Source organism: Balaenoptera acutorostrata, chromosome 16 (genome assembly GCF_949987535.1).
Source record: "Balaenoptera acutorostrata chromosome 16, mBalAcu1.1, whole genome shotgun sequence".
Classification (NCBI taxonomy): Eukaryota; Metazoa; Chordata; class Mammalia; order Artiodactyla; family Balaenopteridae; genus Balaenoptera; species Balaenoptera acutorostrata.
Genome location: NC_080079.1, coordinates 29,216,081 through 29,239,572, shown reverse-complemented (window position 1 = coordinate 29,239,572; position 23,492 = coordinate 29,216,081). Strand labels below are relative to the sequence as shown.

At 42.2% G+C, this 23,492-nt stretch overlaps 1 protein-coding gene, 1 non-coding gene and 1 pseudogene across 4 annotated transcripts in view; 2 read left to right on the top strand and 1 right to left on the bottom strand.

Annotated features, from left to right (window-relative positions):
* Nucleotides 1–455: 455 nt before the first annotated feature.
* The window catches only part of DNMBP (dynamin binding protein), a 117,268-nt gene continuing 94,231 nt past the window's right edge, over nucleotides 456–23,492 (bottom strand). For 2 of the 3 annotated variants that reach the window (XM_007187375.2, XM_057531102.1), the window contains exons 7-17: nucleotides 19,588–19,735; nucleotides 18,958–18,975; nucleotides 18,392–18,591; nucleotides 16,684–16,814; nucleotides 15,663–15,767; nucleotides 12,640–12,768; nucleotides 8,095–8,427; nucleotides 7,553–7,732; nucleotides 6,087–6,285; nucleotides 3,490–4,031; nucleotides 461–2,197 (exon numbers count right to left, since the gene is read on the bottom strand). In XM_007187375.2, the coding sequence (XP_007187437.2) occupies nucleotides 2,012–2,197; nucleotides 3,490–4,031; nucleotides 6,087–6,285; nucleotides 7,553–7,732; nucleotides 8,095–8,427; nucleotides 12,640–12,768; nucleotides 15,663–15,767; nucleotides 16,684–16,814; nucleotides 18,392–18,591; nucleotides 18,958–18,975; nucleotides 19,588–19,735 (2,171 nt within the window). In that variant the 3' untranslated portion in view covers nucleotides 461–2,011. Of the gene's footprint in view, nucleotides 2,198–3,489; nucleotides 4,032–6,086; nucleotides 6,286–7,552; nucleotides 7,733–8,094; nucleotides 8,428–12,639; nucleotides 12,769–15,662; nucleotides 15,768–16,683; nucleotides 16,815–18,391; nucleotides 18,592–18,957; nucleotides 18,976–19,587; nucleotides 19,736–23,492 lie in introns of all 3 variants that reach the window. The other variant, XM_028167774.2, reaches the window with a different exon arrangement.
* On the top strand, nucleotides 9,618–11,820 carry LOC103018881 (ORM1-like protein 1; annotated as a pseudogene).
* On the top strand, nucleotides 17,141–17,212 carry TRNAA-UGC (transfer RNA alanine (anticodon UGC)). The gene has a single exon. It is a non-coding gene; the product is annotated as a tRNA-Ala (tRNA).

The window sequence follows — 23,492 nt, the reverse complement described above, 5'->3', positions numbered from 1 at the left end:
TTGAGTATAGAGTGATTCTGCTGAAATTATATTTGACAAAATGAATATTTAAAAAATAATTATTTATCTATCTCTGGCTATGTCTTCATTACTGCACGCAGGCTCTCTCTAGTTGTGGCGAGCAGGGGCTACTCTTTGTTGCAGTGTGTGGGCTTCTCATTGTGGTGGCTTCTCTTGTTGCGGAGCACGGGCTCTAGGCGTGCAGGCTTCAGTAGTTGTGGCATACGTGCTCAGTAGTTGTGGCTTGCGGGCTCTACAGCACAGGCTCAGTAGTTGTGGCGCACGGGCTTAATTGTTCTGCTGCATGTAGGATCTCCTGGACCAGGGCTCGAACCCGTGTTCTCTGCACTGGCAGGCGGATTCTTAACCACTGCGCCACCTGGGAAGTCCCGACAAAATGAATTTTTGACCTGAGTTTCTTCAGTTTGTCTCTCCCATCTCCTGGGATCTGAGCATCACTGAATTGTCAAGAAGTTACCCCCAGAAACGCGAGAAGGTTCAGGCTAAACATGGAGGGAAGTCAAGAAAACATACTCATGGCCCTTAGAAATGCTTTTATTTATAAAATAACTACTTAAATATAAACATCTCTAGATATAAACACTATTCACAAGAGACTCTTGCGTTGCTTCCTTCTGACCAACCAGCAGACTCGGGGGGCCAAGGAGTTCACAGGTGTCTCCCAATTCATCATAACTTTAAGGCAAAGGTGCATTTGGAGGAGCAAGGTCTGTAAGGCTGTTCTTAATTCCCTTTCTTAAAAGACAAAATTCACGGTTTCCTGTTCCAAGGTAGGCTTTCTATCTGGGGCGGACCTTAAGAATCAGAGCCCTGCTCAAATAGAAACTTCAGGGGGAGATTCTTAGTGTTAGGATTAGTAAATATCTTCCTGAGGCGGAGGGAGGCACAATCAGGCACTTTAGATTCTGTTTGGCTTAGACCACGGTCTCTGAAGCACGGGGGCTGATGAAACAGAAAATGCTTATTTCCAAGTCTAGGATAAGCTACTTCTGGGACTGCTTATCCGAGTTCAAATAAGACACACGCGTTATGTTTTCTGCATCTGTGGACAGCAGTGTGCTTGGGTGAAGGGGAGAGGCACCCAGTCTCCCAGCAGGCTGGAGTGGCTTCAGCCCATCGCAGAATGAATCCCTCTAATGAAATGGCGGGAGCTCTGATCCTGTTCTCCTAGGAAAGTCTATCAGATATTGAGCTTCGGGAGAGAGGCCAGGAGACAGTATCACGCACAGACCATATAAAGTAGAGATGACTGTCAGCAAGGTGTGGAGGATAGCACCTAACGGGAAGAGAACCTTTCAGATGAAGGTTCAAGTTAAAGAAAGACCCTAAACATTTTTTAAAAGGAGAAAGAAAGTAGTTGAATTTTGCCCAAGCTATCTGGAAGTGCAGTGAAATAAATAAGAAAAAGATCACATGTGGTAGCGTTTTAGGGACTTTTAGAAATAAGGAGTGTGTGTGTGAATGTGTGCCAGACACTGAGGTTTTAAAATACCAGATTTGGTACAAGGTCGACAAACTCCTTGCCACATGCAGAGGCGCAGCCTGAAAGGGCTCCCAGAGAACTCTTTTCCTCCAAGTCAGTTTCCGGTCAGTCGATCACGGCGCACGGGGCCACCCCAAACTCAGTGTGGCACGACCAACGCCAGCTTCTTCAAATGCTACAGCACAGCTTCCAGCATATATTGGACACTGGTCTTCTGACTGGAGATTTCTCATTTCCAAAAGCTGACCCCAGGATTGGCCTCTCTTCTCACGGTCACTGAATCACTTGCAAGCCCCAGGGTCCATTTCAAATTCTAGAAATTCTAGCAAGCATCAAGGTTGACAACCCAATCAAAGAGAGCAAGACTTATCTTGTGCCCCAGTGTGCCATGGTTAAGCCATGCAGGCAGGGCCAGTGTCTCAAGAGCAGGCGCCCTCTCAGTGGACACCAGGAGCCTTCAGCAGAAGGAAGCAAAGGCAGCAAGGTTGAATGGGAGGCAGAACAGGTTCAGGTGTACTCAGTTTTGCAGATATAATTGGATGGAACATAGCCCTTCTTCCCATTAACTTCGGCTAACCACCATTCTGTATTTCCTGTAACATCTTTAAACTCCAGGATCTTGAGTCTCTGATTGGCTGACACACTCAGCTCGTTTGGGTTCCGTGCCTTGAAGGTGTAGACAGCAAAATAGACCTGTGTGAGGAAGAGAAAGTGAGTTAGGAAATGGGAAACAGCTTAGAGCAAAGCTGCCCAACAGAACTTCCTGTGGTGATGGGGACCATCTGTATCTGCACCGTGCAATATGGCAGCCCTTAGCCACATGGCCATTGAGCACTTGAAATATGCCTAGTGAAATGAAAGAACTTAATTTTAAATTTTGTTTAATTTTACCTAACTTAAATTTAAATAGCTACATACGGCTTGTGGCTACCCTAATGAACAGGGCAGATTTAAAGAAAACCAAAATTCACATATTTTTACTCTTTCGGAGTTGACTTAAAGAGTGAAAGAAACTTCAGTCAGCCTGGAAGATGGATGAGACATGAGGATGCCCTTCCATACCCCTAACACAGAAATTCTGAATTTAAAAAACTTAAAAAAAAAACACAAAAACACAACTAACCTCAGAGTAAGAAAGGATGCTCTCTAGGTGCCCATAACAAAGCTATCATGCAAAGCAAGGGTGGTATTCAGTGATCAGAAGTCATGAGGCCCACAGGGGCACAGGGATGAATACACACCCGAAGGCTGGGGTTTAGGACCTGCTCAGGAACTGGAGCTCATGAGGCTAGAAGTGAGCTCCTTGCACAAAGTCAGAATCTAAGAAAGGGCCATTTCCTCCCTTATCACGTCTAGAAAAACTGCCTGCTGGTGGGTCCAGAGCTGGGATGTGCGTCCTGGGCTGTGGTTTGTACCGGAACCACAGAGAGCTCACAGACGAAGGTAAGACACACACAGAGACTCACTGCTGCAAGTGAGCAAAGGCAAGAGGCAGGTGGCCAGGGATTCCTCAGCTGTGGATGTGAAAGTGGCTTTAAAATATGTAGGTTTAAAATGTTTAAGATACAAAGACAAGAGCAGGCCATTATGAAAAGAACAGGAAAAACTGAAACAGAGCCAGACTTTTATTTCTGAATTCTAGAAATAAACATATAGTTATTTGAATAAAAAACTAAGTAGACGAGTTAAACTGCAGACTTTATGGAAAAATCAGCACACTGGAAGAGTGGGAAAAGCTTCATGGTAAACCTTGTAAATGCCCCAAGACACAACAGCCTGTGAAGTCAGCCAGGGAAGGGCCCAGAAGGGGTGGAGCTGCCCACTCTTACAGCAGTGAGTTTCCACAACTGCTTTAAGGATTTGTCTGCGAGCCCATCTCCAGGTCACCCCCAGGCCCTGGGTAGGCCTCTGACACGCCCACTCCTGGGAGGGCATCACCTGCATCTGCTCAGGCGCAGTAACCACCGTACCCGGGCCACACTCACCTGGTTGCCTTCTGCCTCGCTGTTTTCCAGCTGTCCGTTTCTGTCATCCAGAGACAGGGCTGTTCTTGCACATCCTTTTACGAGGTCTCTACCCTGCCCGTTTCGCCCTGGCACGGAGTCACCAGCCATTTCTGGATGCCTGGGGTTTCGGGAGCTCCTCAGAGTGGGAGCAGGCTGGTGAAGGTCTCTGGCAGCGTCTACCGAGTCCCAGGACCCGTGCTGGGAGGGGCAGTCTGGGTCCGAGGGGCATCTGGAAGGACTGCTCTCTGAGTTCAAGGATGCGCTGAGAGTTCCTTGGTCAAATTCCGTCAGTGAAGATGTGTCTGGAGGCTGTTTCTGGGAAGGCCCTGAGCTAAAGGACACGGCCACACTGCTGGGATTGAAGGTCAAGGTGCCGCCGCTGTTCTGCCGCCGGGGGAACCTGGGGGAGGAGCTGCCGTGCTCCGACTCGGTGGAGGAGTGGCTGCCCACGGAGGCGTCGGAGTGGCTGCGGCGTGCATTGTAGGGCTTCAGGAAGGAGCTGTACACAAAGCCTTTGGTGACTGCGGGCAGGAAAAACAAACACGAAGAGCTTTTCGTGGGAGGAGGAGGGTGGAGGAAATCAGGAGAGAAGAAACTATGGTTTAAGGTCAATAGTGAGACAAAATAAGATCCCTAGAGACAAACAGAACAGACACCATCCCAGGGCACAGTGTGGGTGGTGGAGACAAGATGCTGCGGCCTCCTGCCAGTTCACACCTATTACAACTGCACAACAGGTGAGTGACAAGGGGCTTTGCTGAGAATTAAGAGACAGTAACATAAACAACCACAGACCACATGTCTGAGCGTGAGCAGATGAAGAAAACAGAAGGGCCAGACCATGGGAGCAAAGGCTAAGGGGAAGATTTAACTAAGGATGTGTTCAATTGTCCATCGAGTGTGGTAAAAAGGGATTTTAAAAACCATCCTCAGCATGACAGAGCCCCTCGGCTATGCCTCCCTGCCCTCTCCAACCACACACTTGAATCTCTGTCCCTGGTTTAGGAATGAGGTGGGAATACTGTGAGAACTAGCTGCTTATATTAGTTAGAATACACATCTAACACATGTTCATATCAATAAATTGCCTAAGATGAGGACAGAAAGGGCCCTCAGCTAAAACTTTTAAGCATAGATTAGGGATTGAGATCCCTAATCCATAGGAAAAATTGTTATATTTATTAGGAAAGAATTATCTGCTAAGGCAGGGACCCAGAGTATGTAACCTTGACTCGAGAAAGGGCCATCTCTGTCTTGATCTTCAGAGTGTTTCCTGGACCTAAAAAAAAGGCCAGCCTGCATTTGTTCTATCTGCTGGGCGATGGGGAGGAGTTCCCTGAGCAGATGCCAAGGGGTGGAGGGTCTAAAAGCTGATGCTGTGAGCTTCTGGCTGCCACTTTACCCACCAGGATTTAGTAGATAAGGAAGAACCCCAAGGACGGGGGGGCTCAAACAGCCTGGATCTTCACTAGGAGTTCATCTGTCTATCAGTGGCTCTCACCTGTCATCACCCTGGGGGCCCCATCCTTTGTCCTTCCTTTCCCATTTCAATCTTTATTATTTTGGGTAAGCAGAACAGGGGGCTGGGGGAGGAGAAAAAAATCCACACAACACTTTTAAAGAAACTGAGAAATGTTAAAACTTTCAGTTCTTGTGGTATGAACATAGATGTTTATTATAGAGGCCCACAATCCTTTTCTAAAACACTCGGGGCCGGATGTGTTTTGGAATTCAGATTTTGGGATTCAGGAAAGGTAATCAAGTATACTATAGATTTCATGATATCCCCAGCAGGGTCTGGGTCAACACCCTATAGTCAAATCCATTCATGTTTCTGTAGCAAAACGTATATGACTAGTCACACCAAAAGGGAAAAGTAATGATCATAAACAGCCTCACATCATTTGTTCAGGTTTTGTCACCAAATGAGTTCAGATCAGGGCAGGTTTTGGCAAATTAGTTCTGAAAAAGAACCCTCTGATTTTTCAAAGCTTTTCAGATTTTGGAATTGTGGAAAAAGGATTATGGATAGGCATTATTCTTTGTACGTTGAAAAAAAATTCTGTATGCCTTCCCCACCCCCACTCCCACCAGAAAAAAAAGCTGTAAGCTGTTTTTAAAGTCGTTCCCTAAATAGTCATGAAGTAAAATTGTTTGCTGGTAGTGGAGGGGGGGGACTCAAAAAGCAAACAACCCCTTCTTACAGGTTTTAAATTCATACGCTCACAAAACACACCTACAGAACTTGTGGTTCACTCAGGTTAGGATCGAGAGGGCAAAGGACCCTTCAGGCAGGATTCACTGCCTGTAAAGGTAAAGCAAGGCAAGATCTTGCAAGGTAAGTAATGGAGTCTCCTCTGGAATTTTTTAAAAACAAAAACAAAATCAAAGACTGGTTTTGTTTCAGTAATGACTTGAGCATTACACTCTCTAGAGATGGAGAGAAATTTTAAGGTTGCTTTTCCCTTTAATCGAAGACTCTCATATTTTTCTCTGGCCTACACAGGATTCAGGCACAGTCCAAATCACTCTTTCCTCATTTAGAGTTACAGTAATCTGTCGTCTACTGTTCTTACCTCCATTGTCAATCAGCCAGCGGTTCTGGCTGCCCATGGGGTCCTTTTTCTTGATCACGCCCACCAGGTCGCCTTCCAGAAGTGAGACGTCCAGGTCCTGGGCAGCATTGAAGTTCCGTTCTGCTTGGAAGAGCTTTTCAGGGGGATACCTTGCCAAGAGGGAGGCCCGGAGTTCTTCCGACTGAAGCATGTAACTTGGCTGAAAGGCAATATAAGAAATATAATCATCAAAACCCCTTCCTGGCTGTTATCCCAGCAGCCGTATTTAATCTCATATGCTGTCAGTCTCAGAAATGGAGGCAATGACAGCCAGCTCCCTACTCCCATCAGATGCCTTTGCGCCTGAGTCAGACCACGTGGCTAGGTAAAAATCGTAATCTCTTAGGTCATGTTTTGGTGCCTTTGTAGTAAGAAAATTTAACACACCCTTAGTTTTATATCTGTTATCCTGTGACAAAAATATTTGATTAAAGTGCCACCTAAAGAATCAAAATATCTAAGTAATATGAGTAGGTCTTCTTGTATTTTACTGTATGAATCTAAACAACTGAAACTTTCCTTATCTGGACTTCATATCTATAAAAACAAATAATATTCATAAAAATAAGAAAAAGTAAACGTGATTAAAAAATCTGATTCCCTCTTTTAGATCATATAAATTAATGTCTATGGGATTACATGGGGCAAAAATATTGTAAGCACAGATAAATCAGCAGTCTTTTAGATTTTTAACCCATATAATCTGGTATATCTTATCCTACTTTTCAGAATATGCAAGAATCGAGTTCAAAAAGAAAATAACTCCAGGTTAAAAAGCGGTCAGCCATTAACTGTTTGGCAGTATATCAGATAACCACCTTTTCCAATACATGATCAAAAATAGGGAGCTTGGCAGAATTAACATACCCTTAAACCAGTTCCTCTGACTGATCAAAGTACTAATATTAATCCTTTACTAACTCCTTTCATTGTATAGGATAGGATCCAAGAATGCTTTTCAGAGGGCATTCTGAAGCCTGTACCAGCAGGCACACTAGTGGTGCATAGTGATAGTGAGTGAAGGAATGAATGAATGAGAGCATGATAGATTTGAACTCAATAACCTTTATTCTCCAATTATTATAAAATATTTAAACTCCTATTAAATTGCTCATCTGTAGAGACAGAGCTGAGTCCATCAATATTAATAATAATAATGATGATGATGATAGCTTACTTGAATAATGCTAACTAGTGCCAGGCAATGTCCAAGTGTTTTATATATTTTAACTCATTTGAATCTCAAAACAACTCTATGATGTAGGTATAACTATTATCTGTGTTTTAGACATGAGGAAACCGATGAAGCACTTGCTCAAGGACACAGAGTGAGTCATTGTCAGAATTGGGATCTGAACCCAGGCGGCCTCACTCGGGAATTCGCACCTTAACCACCAGGCCATATGAGCCTCTCCAGTTCCACTCACCAGGCCCAGGAATGGCTTTCGGGTGGACTGGCGGTCCATAGTTTTCCTCTCAAGTGACCTCTTGGTGGCAGGAAGAGACTCTGGGAAGAAGGTGAAAACCTGGAGTTGCTGCAGGACCCTGCTGTGCTCCTCATGGAAGACGGCAATCAGGTTCCCTTCCCTGCCGGTGACTTTGAGTAACTGGAGTCCATGCACAGGGAGAGCAGAGACAGAGGAAAGAAGAGAACACACGTGAACGATCCCAGGACTGGCACAGTCTCCCTAAAACTCAAGTGTAAGCCACCAACACCGCAGCCCAGTGCCCACAGCCCGAGCTGGCTGGCTCCTCCAGAATCTCTCAGGGTGGAAGGAGAGCCATTTAAAGGCCACGGGTTCCCCGGCTCCATCAAGGGATCAAGAATTCTGATTCCCGACAGGCCTGACCTAGTGACATACTTAATCTACCTAGTTTAATAATGTCTCTGACAACCTGGCTGTGTATTCCCAGAAAAACTCCAGGAGAACTTGGAAGTCTACTTTTCCATGGGGAGGGCGGGCCTCACCGAGAGCAACGGCTTCAGCTGCTCCAGCGCCTGGCGCACGAAGTCACAGTGGGCCTCGGCGTAGCCATGCACACAGTTGCTGAAGAGGCCCTGCGCGTACTGATGGAACTTGGGCAGCTCGTCCAGCAGCTGGGCGTTCAGGGCCTCGTAGTTGTTCCGGGCCGACTGCAGCTCCTCCAGGGTCTTTTTGTCCTTCAGCTTCTCTGCCCGTTCTGTACAGTTATAGAAGTCCAGAAGCTTGTCAAAGCGTTTCTGCACCAGCTTGTGGGGCCCCGTGAACATGCTCAGTAACTGATTCAGGGGAGAGATGACCAGCCGCTCTGTCCTCTCCTTCTGTGGGGACGAGAAAGGCACGGTGTTCAGTGTCCCGAACTTGTTATTCTCAAAACTTTCTTCAGGTGGATTTTGTTATGTCCTGTACCACCTGCTTTGCTCCTGGTGCACGAGCTAAACCCATGCAGATCCGACAGTGTTCTGCTTATCCAACACCAGATGTACGCACATATTCCACAAAGCTTCTCAGCTTGTAACTCTTCACCCAACAATTTGCTCACGCCAAAGAGTGTGCAAAATAGCTGCATAGTTGATAACAAATGCTAAACTACATACATGAACATGATGTTTGCATTACAACCCATTTGTGACCATCTGTCTGGTATCACTTACGTGTATGTGTCTATATATAACTTGAATTTAACTTAATATTTAGTTGTTAAAAATAGAATTACCATATGACCCAACAATCCCACTCCTGGACATATACCCAAACAAAACCATAATTCAAAAAGATTCATGCACCTCTATGTTCACAGCAGCACTATTCACAATAGCCAAGACATGGAAACAACCTAAATGTCTGTTGACAGATGAATTGATAAAGAAGATGTGGTACATATATACAATGGAATACTACTCAGACATAAAAAAGAACGAAATAATGCCATCTGCAACAACATGGATGCAACCAGAGATTATGATACTAAGTGAAGTAAGTCAGAAAAGACAAAGCAAATAACATATGATACCACTTATACGTGGAATCTAAAATATGACACAGGACTTCCCTGGTGGCGTAGTGGTTAACAATCTGCCTGCCAATGCAGGGGACATGGGTTTGAGCCCTGGTCCGGGAAGATCCCACATGATGCGGAGCAACTAAGCCCGTGCGCCACAACTACTGAGCCTGCGCTCTAGAGCCTGCAAAGCACGACTACTGAGTCCGCATGCCACAACTACTGAAGCCCATGCACCTAGAGTCTGTGCTCCACAAGAGAAGCCACCCAATGAGAAGCCCATGCACTGCAACAAAGGGTAGCCCCCGCTCGCTGCAACTACAGAAAGCACGTGTGCAGCAACAAAGACCCAATGCTGCCAAAAATAAATAAATTTATTTAATTAATAAACAAACAAACAAATAAATAAATAAATAAATAAAATATGACACAAATGAACCTATCTATGAAACAGAAACAAAATCAGGGACATAGAGAATACACTGGTGGCTGCCAAGGGGGAAGGAGGTGGGAGAGGGTTGGATTGGGAGTTGGGGATTAGCAGATGCAAACTGGTATATAGAGAATGGACAAACAATAAGGTCCCGCTGTGTAGCACAGGGAACTATATTCAATATCCTGCAATAAACCATAATGGAGGAGATGCCGCCGTCGGCCCTGCAGCTGCTGCGGAGTTGATACTGCTCCGAGCCAGCCAGCCGCCGGGAGTGGGGCGGCGGCGCAAACATGAATGTTGGAGTTGCCCACAGTGAGGTGAATCCAAATACCTGTATAATGAACAGCTGGGGTATGTGGCTGACATATGCATTGGGAGTTGGCTTGCTTCATATCGTTTTACTCAGTATTCCCTTCTTCAGTGTTCCTGTTGCTTGGACCTTAACAAATGTTATACATAATCTGGGCATGTATGTATTTCTGCATGCAGTAAAAGGAACACCATTTGAAACTCCTGACCAGGGTAAAGCGAGGCTCCTAACTCTGGGAACAACTGGACTATGGAGTACAGTTTACATCTTCACGGAAGTTTTTCACAATTTCTCCAATAATTCTATATTTTCTGGCAAGTTTCTATACGAAGTATGATCCAACTCACTTCATCTTAAACACAGCTTCGCTCCTGAGTGTGCTAAATTCCAAAATGCCACAGCTACATGGTGTTCAGATCTCTGGAATTAATAAGTATTGAAATGTGTTCTGAAATGAACAAAAATTTTTACAGCTACTGAGTTTTCTGTAAGGAAGGAGTGGTTAGTAAACTGCACTGTTTCTGTGATAATGTGAAATGAGAGGTAGCTACATTGGAGAGCCAACTGCTGGTTCTTCATATGCTGTTTTGAAGTGCAGATTCTTACAAGAAGATGCCTCTGTTTAATGCATCTGGTATCCTTCTGAAGAGGGGCTTTACAGGCAGGCTGGGCAGGCCCAGCTTATAAGTTAAATGGCTATAAAGTAAGGGTGTAGTAGATAAATCCAAGGAAATAAGAGATTTATAAGAAACTGAGTCCAGCTTAGCTTATAATGAATGGGCATTATGTTAGGAGAAGAAAATGTTTAGTCATTCAGTCATTGTCAGTTTAAGCAGAGTTACATGTAAACCAGAATCATTTCTTTACAAGTTTATTATAGATTGTTTTTATTACCATGCATATTCCTCTTGTGTTATATAAGAGGATATATACCCTCTTGTTTTATACAAACCAATTCCTACCTTATGAATGTACTTTTTTGGTTTTGCAGGCTCAACACTGTGTTGATAGATGAGTTCATTTTTACATTTATTAAGTTACTGAGTTCATGAAGGTCCACCTTCATGACTGATTGATGATAGAAGATAGTTAGGCATCTCAGAAGCAGCCTCTGAGTCGGCCTTCTAATTTTGGAACAAAGTGGGTTTTGCTGCCTTTCCAGATACAAGGCTGCTAAACCAATTAAGAAAATAATTTATTGCTCGTAATTAAAGTATATGGTAACTTAAAGTTCTGCTTATTTGGTTGAGCAATCTAATTGTTGAAGTCTGCCATTCTTTAGCGATGGAAATTTAAAATGGACAACTACATAGCCAACCTGTGATCTGGCAGAAAACTGCTTCTCTAGCAATACTATCAGAGTAAATAATGGAGTCTTTTTTTAGCAGGTCTGCAGTAAAAGATATCTTTTCTTAGTCCTCCTGCTCTCAATCTCCATACTTTGCCCATTAATATTTTGCCTGTCAATACATGAGTCTTAGTATAGATAACTCAGAATGGTAACTATTTCCAAAGCAGCAACCATATTGAATCCTTGTGACTTAAGAGAAGCTTTCTATAGTTGCTGACATTACTTGCAAGAAATAACTATATTCTACTTTGAGAAGTAAACATGTCAAAAAAAGTTCTGATATGTGACGAAACTGAAAAACCTAGTAATGTTTGTAAGCAAAATTGAGTGAAAACAATTATAATACCAACTTAAAAATCAATTTGTTTCAAACTGACTTTTGGGGGTAATGATCATGGTTTTGTATTTCAAAAGTATTGAGTTTAGAAATCAGTTGTATGATAATGCCTTCGTATGTCTTTTCTCGTGTATTTTTAAATAACCAGTAATCTATACTTTAATAAATTTTTCTTTGGTGTAAAAAAAATTAAAAAGCTATAATGGAAAAGAATATAAAAAAGAATGCATATATATGTGTAACTGAGTCACTTTGCTGTACAGAAGTAATTAACATAACATTGTAATTTAACTATACATCAATAAAAAATAAATTTAAAAAAAGATTTAGTTGTTACATAAATCTGGGGTAGAGAAACTTTCACACACCCATCATACCTCTTCTACTCATAACTACTTAGTAATAATCTGTTTTCACTTTTCAAAAGTTTTTGTCTAATTCTTTCTAGAGGGATAGACATAGAGGGCACAATATTGACACAAAAGAACACAAATAGGTGCTTAGTAAATTACTTTTAATAAGATGCTACTGTTAGAATAACTGTATGTTCCCCCCAAGTTCCCCCAATGTTTTCTAAAGATGCTTCAAGCATCCAGAGATCTCCAAGAAACTATCAAAGCCCACCCATTTCTACTCAGGAGATATATGTAGAATATATATTTAGAATTTCCCAAGCAATTTGGCATTTAGTAGTCTTTACAAAATAGTTTGTGCCATTTCAAAAATCTATTTGTTGATCTCTTAACTATGCATAAATATTCCATTTTAAGTTATTAGTTCTTTAGTTGTTTTCTTTTGATCAGTTATCAGTAGTGATACCAGATTAAATTTCCTGGTTTTCCTTTGTCCCCTGAAACTGGGCTGATCACAAGCTATAAAAAAATCTATTTGCATACATGCAGGTCCTATCTGTCCTTTCAGCTGATTGAAAGTCAGGTTCTGAATATAAAATTCTGATATGAACTTAGCTAAAGGACACTAGGAGTCCTGGTCCATGGAAGTGTGTTTCTATGGAATTAACTTTTCCATGAGCTGGATGTTAGAGAGAACCCTGGGAAGAGGCTCAACCTGAAAAAAGTGGGCTGAAGAGTCACTTACAAAATTTGTGAAGAGCTGGTCACTGATGTAGCGATGCACCTTCTCGAACTGTTCCAAGTCTCTGTGTCCCTTCTCCATGCACACATCCCACATGCTCACGGCAGCCACCACCTTCACACATGCTGATTCCTGCAGCCAGTTACAAACACAGGTAAGACCAGACAGAACTTCTAGCCTCCGTCATTCATCCTAGATAGCAGTTAGCAGTCAGAACCAAACTGACCTGCCCGTCCAAGGGCTGTCACCCATTGCTAGGGAGACAAGTCTTTTTAAGAGTTGGGTGCTCAGGTGTATACTTGCTACACATTTAGATAACATGGGGAGAAAACAGCCAATAGGGAGATATCAAAATTAGAGGAATTGTAGGGTAAAGTCCTAAGGCAAGGGAACCATACTTGGTCAAATCTCTCACTTTAAGCCAATGTGTTCCTGGAAAGTCTTATAAGCCCTCATTTTTACTTGATCACATTTTCAAAACATGAAGGGAGAGAGTTTGCTATTTAAAAGAAGTGTCGGAAGCACTTCAAATCAGTGGGTTATACTCAATAAATGATAATGACAGATAACTAGATAAAAAACAAGAAGTTGGATTCCTACCTCAAACCGTATATACTAATGTAAATTCCAGCTGTATTGATGACTTTAATATAAAAAAATAAAATGATAAAAGTATTGGAACATAGGACATCTTTTTAAAATTATCTTGGAATGGGAAAGACCTTTTAAAGTATGACACAGAACTAAGAAACCATAAAAGTTTAGTTAGACTACACAAAAATAAAACTCTTCTGCACAGAGAAAACATTTTAAGCAAATGCAGAAGTCAACAAACTGTGGCAGGGGGTATTTGTAAGCCAGCATCTCAGAAGAAGGGCTCTTTTCTTCAACATATACAAAGGTGCTACCAGTCAATAAGAAAAAGAACAATAAATCAATAAATAAGTGCCCCCAAATATAGACAAATCACAGAAAAAGAAATATAATGATTTAAACATACGAAAATATCCTCAACTTCATTCATAATATAAGAAATGTAAATTCAAACTATATTAAAATAGCGATTTTTACCTTTCTTGCAGGCAAAGATAAGACATTTTGATTTTGATAACACTGTATGTTAGCAAGGGATGGGGAAACTGTTTCATACATTGCTGGTGGGGAGTTTTCACTGGTATGATATCTATGAAATTTGCATTGCTACATGATTTGGCTCAGAAAATCTAGTACTCTGGCCTTCAGATATACTCGCATAGATCAGAAAAATGATCTATGTTCAAGGATATTTCTTCTGCCAATGTTTCTAATTTTTTGCAACAACTTAAACATCCATCGATGGGGACTAGTTAAATTTATTATGGCATGTCCATAACAATTAAATACTATGCAGTTGTAAAAAAGAACAAGGCAGCTCTGTGTGTGCAAATATGGAATGATTTCCAAAATGCAAAACCCAAGATGCTCAACAGTGCATGTGTGTCTCTCTCTCTCCCTCACACACATATCTCTGACAGAAGAATCTGATAGATGTGTCCGCCTCTATAGGTGACTAGGAGACAGGGGAGGGGGAGGAGTTACTTTTACTTTATACTTATCCCTTTGGTAGTTTTTGAATTTTGTACCATTTTACTTAGTTAAAAAATTATAATAGGGGGCTTCCCTGATGGCGCAGTGGTTGAGAATCTGCCTGCCAATGCAGGGGACACGGGTTCGAGCCCTGGTCTGGGAAGATTCCACATGCCGTGGAGCAACTAGGCCCGTGAGCCACAACTACTGAGCCTGTGCATCTGGAGCCTGTGCTCCCAACAAGAGAGGCCGATAGTGAGAGGCCCACGCACCGCGATGAAGAGTGGCCCCCGCTTGCCGCAACTAGAGAAAGCCCTTGCACAGAAACGAAGACCCAACACAGCCAAAAATAAATAAATAAATAAATAAATTTTAAAAAAATTATAATAATAATAACAATAATGATTTTTAAAAAGCAAAGTATCTCTTTTAAAGGAAATTATTTGTTTCATGGGATGAGATTTTCCTGTGTGAGGGACAGGGGTATATGGTATACTTATATAAACACTTTTCTATTAAATCAACAGAGAAATTACAGGTATTAAGAGAAAGGATTCTCGTCCTGGTTCTGATTTCATGAAGGAAGCACTGCCTGAGGGAAGGAAGACCAGGGCCTGCCTGATCTCCCAAGTTCTTCCAACTCTCTAGACCGATCTGTGGCTCTAACAACCTTAGAGGCCTATGTACAGTTGTAAATAAATATTATTATTAGGAAGCACACCCCACAAGAACCATTCTCTTACTATTTGATCTTCAAAATGATTTTGACAAAATGAACTGTCACAAGTGCTTCTTCTATAACTGGGTACAGAAGACAGTGGGAAAAAAGGGTGATGAAGATCGAAAGAGAGGGAGGAAAGAGCTAGGTCCCTTTACTATGAATACAACAGTGCTGATCTTCTGACGCTGTTTAACTTTTAAATAACCTGTAAGAGGGCCTTCCCTGGTGGCACAGTGATTAAGACTCCACGCTCCCAATGCAGGGGGCCCAGGTTTGATCCCTGGTCAGGGAACTAGATCCCACATGCATGCCGCAACTAAGAGTTCGTGTGCCACAACTAAGGAGCCTACGTGTCGCAACTAAGGAGGAGCTGGCAAGCCAAAACTTGTTTGCCTGCTGCACCTAAGACCTGGTGCAACCAAATAAATAAATAAAACAATAACAGAAGGATATTCGTTCAGTATTTATATCTGTAAGAATCCCAATAAAAAGTTTGTCATGGCATACTGGTCATTTGAGTCCAGGTTATTCCACATTCATTAAGCAATATGCTGGATGAACAGGAGAGCGGATGGAAATACACCGTATGTGATTCTTTTTTTTTTTGGCTGGGATCTTAGTTCCCTGACCAGGGATTGAACCTAGGCCCACAGCAGTGAAAGCACCGAATCCTAACCACTGGACCACCAGGGAATTCCCCACTGTATGTGATTCTAATGAGAGTGATGTCTTTACTCACCCGGATATGCTGGAGGTAGAGAGACAGGTCTCGGATAAAAGATTTGATCAATCTTTCTTGCATTCGGAAGTTTTTCTCTGTTTCTTCAAATACTTCATCTTTAATCTGTTCAAAATAAATAAGTGCTGTTAGCAAATTGGGACTCTTCCTCAGTAGATCTTATTGGCAAAAGCATCTTTCTTAAAAGCATCTTTTGTTTAAATTTTAAGCCTTTGATGTTTCCCTGAATCATGCTGAATTGGATTTGACAGAGCTCCTAAGTACACACAGGCCCTCCTGGCTCTAACTGACCCCCTCTGTTCCTGATGGAAACCCTTCGCTGGTCAGGCTGTTTGCTTCATCAGTATTGTTGCCTTGCCTGGTTTGCCCTCCTCTCTCCCTATGCCAAACCTGCCCCTCTCCTTTAAGGCTCAGATTAAATCTCTTGCCAACATGAAGCACACTCTCATGGAGCTCCAGTTTTCTTAAGTACCACAGCGTGTAAAGAACAAACTACTAAGCTTAGCAACTGATTCTTTAGCTGGTATTTTCCACTGACTGTATCACATACACATGGTTCAGTGCATGAAGTCTGGATACTGGATCTACTCTGTTGATAACTGTTTTACAAATCACTCAAACCTTAGACTTTACATTTCCTCATGTGTGACATATGGTGTTGAACAAGGTGATCTCTTAAATCCCTTCTAGCTTAACATGTCTACAATTTTAATTTCGTCTCCCCAAATAGATTATAAGCTCCTTATGGGTGTCTAAAACCATGATAACTACTACATGGTGACCGATCTGGCCTCCTGATTTGCCTTTATACACACTGTAAGCAGCTCACCAAGGCTCGGATGGAGGGTTGGGTGGATGGATTTAAATAAACAGTAGCTGCAGGTTCCTGTATCCACCAGCTAGCAAACACCAGGGGAGGTACTAAGAGGGGAATCTTGCCAATTCACACCATGCAGGTTGCCCCGTGGAGCCCTGAAAAGCAGCCAAAGACAGGCTGAACCTTCAAGCGCAGGAACCTCACCTGTGGGGCAAAGCCGGTGAGGTGCTTCAGGTGACTGCTAACCCGGTTGGATTTCTTGATGATGGAGTGGATGTTCAGTTTGGAAATTTTCTCCATGAGACTATCTTCATCACCCTTTCGGTACTTGAGGACTGGGGAGTGAGTCAAATTGGTGAGTGAAGAAAGCCCTCTTCTGAGCATGGACAGACCACAAACGAGACTAACAACCCAAACTAGAGCTAGTGCTTGTTTTCAATGAGCTTATAACTGAGTACACAAAACATTAATCCAAATCACCATTTATGGACAGATCGGATACCTGGAGAACAGCAGAGACTGTGCGCAGACTGGAGAAGGTTAGAGACGAGGAAAGAAGGTCGCAGAGGTGTAAGGAACAGAGCCTAAGATTTGGAGTCAAGGAAACCTCTGAGTTCAGTGCCTGGGTCTGTCATTTCCTCAAGGTGTGGCCTTAGGGAATTCCCTGGTGGTACAGTGGTTAGGACTCTGCACTTGCACTGCCGGGGCCTGGGTTCAATCCCTGGTCAGGGAACTAAGGTCCTGCAAGCCATGTGGTACGGGCAAAAAAAAAAAAAAAAGGTGTGGCCTTGAATAAGCCACTTCTCTGAGCCCCATTTTCCTTTCCAATAAGATGTAGAAAGTAACAGTACCTGACTTATAAGACCACCTTAAATGGTCTCATATACAAGTGAGATATTTATATCCAATCGTCTCACATAGTGAAATGCTATGCAGGAGTTGTTTGATTAATCTATGTGTCATGCATCAGGCACAGTCTTCAGAAAAGCCTGGAAATAAGAGTAAAAGGGTAGCAAGGGAAGCCTGGGTGGTAGCAAAAAGGCACACTTTACTGTTGTAGGAGATGAAGATGACATTACATGAGGAGATACGAACCAAGACAAAGGGCTAGATGGCCAGAGAGCTTTAACATCCACAGTCAACATTAAACACGGGTGACATGGCTGAAGCAGAAGGGGAAAATGATTTTAGATAAACACAGAGAATAGTGGAGAGACAGGCAAAGAGGTTATATTATAGATTCTTTGAGGATATGAATGATAAATCAGTTTAGCATGGTCACCATGCTCTACTCATTGAGTGTTCAAAATCAAAGCCTCGACAAGAGATTTGATGAGACAAAAAAAATGGCTCAGTTTGTTCTATATTATAAAGAAAGAGAGGGTGTTTGGCAACTGACTGCACAGTTCTGTGGGGGAGGGGAGGGGCACAGACCAGAGGCAGGACTCATGGCACCAAGGAGGCGGGCAAAGCCGGGTCTTCTGAAAGAAGACAAAAAAGTTCTAGCTTGACTGGAAACACTAAAATATCCAACCAGACGTGCGGAGCAAACACATAGAAGCGTGGCTTGAAAAGGACTGCTTTCAATGAGTTGAGAAGGCAATCACTCATGCTTGAAGGAACTCTCCTGATCAGCCATTCTCTAATCGGTCTTTATATCTCTTAGGAAAGACTCACTGCTATAAGCTTTATCACAGATGCCTTATTTCCAACATGCATGGTTGTGCTTTTATTATTATCACTGCTTTTTTTCTTTCATTATCTCATTTTCCCCAAATTCTATTACCATTTCTTCACCACAGCCCTATTACCTACCATGTGCTTGTCCACCTCTGGTGAAGTAATTAATTCTTTTGAGAAGGAGAACATTCTCAAGGGTATACCTCCTTTTCAGCAAGTATGCTTTTCTTACCCAGGTCCTTTCGACGTTTATATTCATTAATGTTAACGTTGATTTCCTTGACTGCAAGGACTGCATTGGTTAAAGGCACTTTATCTGGGTGGGATTCGGGGGTGGAATTCAGCAACTCCATCAGCAGCAGTGGGTAGCGCATTACTCTCTGCACTGGTTTGATGAGGAAGGAGCCCAGGTTAATATAATTTGTGCATCCCCTTCAAGAAAAGGAAAAACAGAGACTTCAGTCAACTGTCAATAACACAGGGCCTACAGGTGGTATTTGTTATTCCTAATATAGCTCCGTTCTTTCACCCTACTTCCCAACTTCATTCATTCACATTTACTGGGCACCTAATAAACACCAGGCAGTGTTCTAGGTGCTGCGGATTTAGTAGTGACCCAAAAAAGTCCCTGCCCTGGTGGAAAGAGGCAGACAATAATCAAACAAACATTATATGAAGTGTCATTTGGTGGTAAGTGCTAAGGAGGAAAATACAGCAAGGCAGGTCTACTTCTAGGTTTCTGTCTATAAAGGAAGAAAATAATGAAACGAGCTTCTGCATCAAGTGGCAAGAACTTACCATTCATTGTACAGGCTCCTACAGGGCAGTGAGCATGAAAAGAAGAAACAGCTGATTAAAAGAAAATACTGATGCTGGTTTTCACATTCCTCTCAGAACATATTAGTCCAACTAATGCCTATTAGCTGGGCAGACAAAAACCACATGGGATAGAAGGGGAATTGTGAATGTCTATGGTGGCATATCTAGTCTATTGAAAAAAGTCAATAAGCCCTTAACTTCACTTTGACCTACTTAGGCATATATTATATCCTTATAGCCTACCTCCCTAAGACAGGAGACGCTCACCTGATGGTCAAGAATAACTGACTTTATCTTCTTACCTTTTCTCTTTTGGACCAAACTATCTTCCTGGCAGCTTCTTACCTGAAAATGCTAACTTAATACTTTGTGTGTATAGATAAAAGTGATTTTAATGGATAAAACTACAAGCAGGAAGCTACTTAAGATTTCCAAGATATAGAATAGGAAAAGGCAAGTTACATAACAGGACCTACAATAATGTATCACTTATGTTTAAAATATGATAGATCCATAGATGTTATAAGAAGTCTAGACATAGACATGGGAGTGACTTCCAAAAGGCAGAACTAAAGAGCTATGATGGAATGAAGTGCTCAAAACTCCTACTTAAGATCTGCCAAGGAGTCCTGAAGATGCTTCTGGATCTTCTCATCCTTCTCATATATTTCCAGCAATGAGATGGCCTCATCATGATTCTGGCAATAAACCTTGTATGTTCCTTCAAGCTCATCTCGGTGATCAAGAAACACCGGTCCTTTGGAATATACACAAACATACAGTGTTTTTTAGTAACTTTCTTCTCACCATACTAAATGGAAGGTATATAACCAAACTTTAATACCAGATAATCCTATCACAAGAAATGAGAATAAGACTATCCTTCAAATTAATATGAAATTTCCATGTAATAGCTTAAAATTCTACTTATTTAAAGCAAAATTTAAGAGAACTATCTCATCCATGTATTTATTTTTCAGAACGCATACACATGCACACGTGCATGCACACACACACAGCTGGTCCCTGAAACAGAGTCCAGTCCCTTTTTTGTCAGGCAGAGTAAGGCATTTGCAAGTACTCTCCATATAGGCATGTGATCAGAACCTGTAAAGACCCCTCAGCTCTCTAAGCCCCAAATCTCCACAGGGGTGAAGAGATCCTTTTACGGCAGCAGCTTCCAACCTTTTCTTTGCACGTAAATACACAGGACTATTGTTTATCATATTAATAAATATATTAATTTATAATATAAATTAATATATAAATTAATATATTAATAATATATTATATAAATATAAAACCCCCTGAATCTATGATATAATAATATATGTACTTCTTCATAAAGCACTGAATAGCAAAACATAGCAATGAATCTAATAATCACCATAATTCAAAGTATGATTAGTGACACAAGAAACTGGTATAACGTGTTGTTTCTGGTCATTGCTGGAATTTCGAGATACTGCAACAACTTAATGTGATATGAGCATGTGACTTCAGTTGGTGACAAAGTCACTGTTCCCTACAGTCATACCTTAAATCAATGCTGAATTTCTGTTATAAATAAAGAAACTTCTATACAAGTTGGTGGACTACTTGAAATCTACTCATGGAGCCCTGGTCTACACCATTTGGGCATAGGAGCAATTCCTAAGCAAGCTTCCCCGGAGCAATTTCATTTAGATCAGCTGCCTGAATGTGCCGAGTCCCTGAATTGTTAAAACTGCTCTTCCTCTTGCCCTTCTTCCCTCTGTGTACTTGGTCCTTCCTTCTTCAGCTTGCACTGCTCCCCAAAAGACAACGTCCTCTCATCCTTGAGCTCCTCCCTCAAAATATGGCCCTACTTACTGCTTCCCCTATAACTATTTCTCCCAGCCGCTCTGGGCATAAACCCCTCCCCTCAGGGAACCCCATCCCTTTCTCTACAAGGTCACCTCTGTTCCTTCCATATTGTGTCCTATGGAATTCCCTATTCTTGTGCAGAGCACTTTCTATTTAAATGAAATGTATTTCCTTAATTATAGCTACTTCCAAAAGACAGCCTTGACTGTGTCCATACAAACCACACTCGCGCTGCTGTCCAACTGGCAGCCTTTCTTTGTCTAATCCTGTGACTCAACAGGCACAGGAGTTAAGAGTGGGGCTGCTTCCTTTTGACCTTCAGGGCCACTTTGGAATCCCTGAGCCACCAATGTCTTTATCCAGTTTCACCATCCGGTATTTGCCTGTCTTCTCCCCTTCGTATCCATTCCCCACCAGCACTCCCAGAACCTTCACTCTCACACCGGTTACTCTGCACCCTCCTCCATTCATGGGTTTTACCCTCCCTGATGGTGACTCTTCTAAATCAACTACAAACTAACAAAGCTACGACTTAATTTACAGTGTCTTTCAAATTTGGGTCAAAACTCATGAATGGGTCATGGAATCTACTTTATGGGTATGATCAGCACATTTTTGAGGAAATAAAATGGAATAGAAAAGAAAATAACAGAAAACATTGAACATAGTAAAAGTAAGCACAGACACACACACACAAACATGTATCCTGGTCATTAGGTAAAATGTATTTCTTTCTGTGGGACATGTTTAAAATAATAAAAAAGCCAGTTCCTTTGATATTACTACATATCCAGAGTCTCCTGGTACTTCTTCCTCATCTCAACCTCCTCGTCTTCTAAATCATCCAAGCCCTGAACACCTACCGTTCTCTCCTTCCCTGTGGACCCTGTCCTGGCTGTAACTAGAATCCTTCTCCAATCAGGCCTATAAATTAATTCAATGATGCTTTCTCCAGCATCCTGGATTACCCTGGATTTTCACCAAGTTATCCCCTCACTGTATATTTTTCCATTTTTATTCCTGGGTCATAAAAACTGCTTGGAAGGCATACTTTTATTAAAAGGGGAATTAAGGCATAGTGCAGAACAGTTTGAATAGTATGCTACTGTTTATATAAATTTTTAAAATGGGGATGGGGGACCAGGGTCAAGAAATACATATGTAATTGTTGTTATGATAAACTGTCTCTGGAAGGAGATATAAGAAAACTGGTGGGGACTTCCCTGGTGGCACAGTGGTTGAGAGTCCGCCTGCCAATGCAGGGGACACGGGTTCAATCCCTGGTCCGGGAAGAGTCCACATGCCACAGAGCAACTAAGCCCGTGTGCCACAACTACTGAGCCTGTGCTCTAGAGCCCACGAGCCACAACGACTGAGCCCACATGCTGCAACTACTGAAGCCCGCAAGCCTAGAGCCCATGCTCCGCAACAAGAGAAGCCACCGCAATGAGAAGCCCGCGCACCGCAACAAAGAGTAGCCCCCGCTCGCCGCAACTGGAGAAAGCGCACGCAAAGCAACGAAGACCCAACGCAGCCAAAAATAAATAAATAAATAAAATAAATTTATAAAAAAAAAAGAAAACTGGTAACATTAGTTGCCTCTGGTTGAGAAGAGCTAGGTGGCAGTGGACAGAAGAGTTTTCATTAAGCAGTTCTTGGTACCTTTCAAATTTTGTGCCACGTGAATGTATTAAAAATAAGTTACATTTAAAATATACACATATATATAATAAAATATGTATTATATATTAAAATAAATTAAACTTAGGCAAAATAAAACATTGCTTATGCAATTCATGTCAATCTGCCCTTTGCTAGTGGCTCAGCGAAGCTTTAATTTGCCTTCCCTGACTTCTCAGAACCTTCCCTTATCAGACATTCAAAACCTTGTCCTTTATTAGTTCCCCACTGAATGCACTGCCTGGCCTCCTGGTGGACCAAGACTGGAGCCCCCAGGCTGGTGCTCTCATCCAACCTCGGCTTCGCCTATTGCATAGCACGGTCACTGCACACTGTCCCTCCTTGTAAAGCTCTGAGCCGACCGGTTCCTAGGCCCTCTCCTCCCCCATCCTCCACATGCCTTCAGCTCATCTCAGTCTGCTACCTAAATCCTCGGTTGTCTTGGGACAAGAAAGGGAAGGGAAAAACAAAAATAAACAGCTGATATTGTATGGGGGTGAGATTATGGATATTCTGTTTTCATTTCCTCTTTTATTGTTGTCATAATACACAGGTAATAAAATAAATTGAAAAAAAGTTTGATTAATAATTAATTCCTTTCAGATACCAATCAGTTTCTCTCATTTCTTTCATAATTCAAATTAATGACCTACAGATACTTATTTCAAGTGCCTTATGAAATCCTATAAATTGGCTTTTATGCTTTATACGGTGACCCCTATAAAAATGGGGTCACCATGGCTACCTCTAAACAATGTGTGCTTCTCCTTCTTCAACCTCCCTGACCTCTGACCTCTCCAATTAAACTGAGAGCAGGACCCCAGGCTTCAGTTTCTCTTGCAGCTGTTCTGTACAGAATTTAACAGCATATGCAGAGATGACAGAAAAGACCTGAGTCTGAATGTCAGTCCCATCAAGTACTAGCCATGTGACCCTGGGCAAATTACTTCCCGCTGTTAAGTCTCAGTTTCCTATCCGTAAAGTAAGAT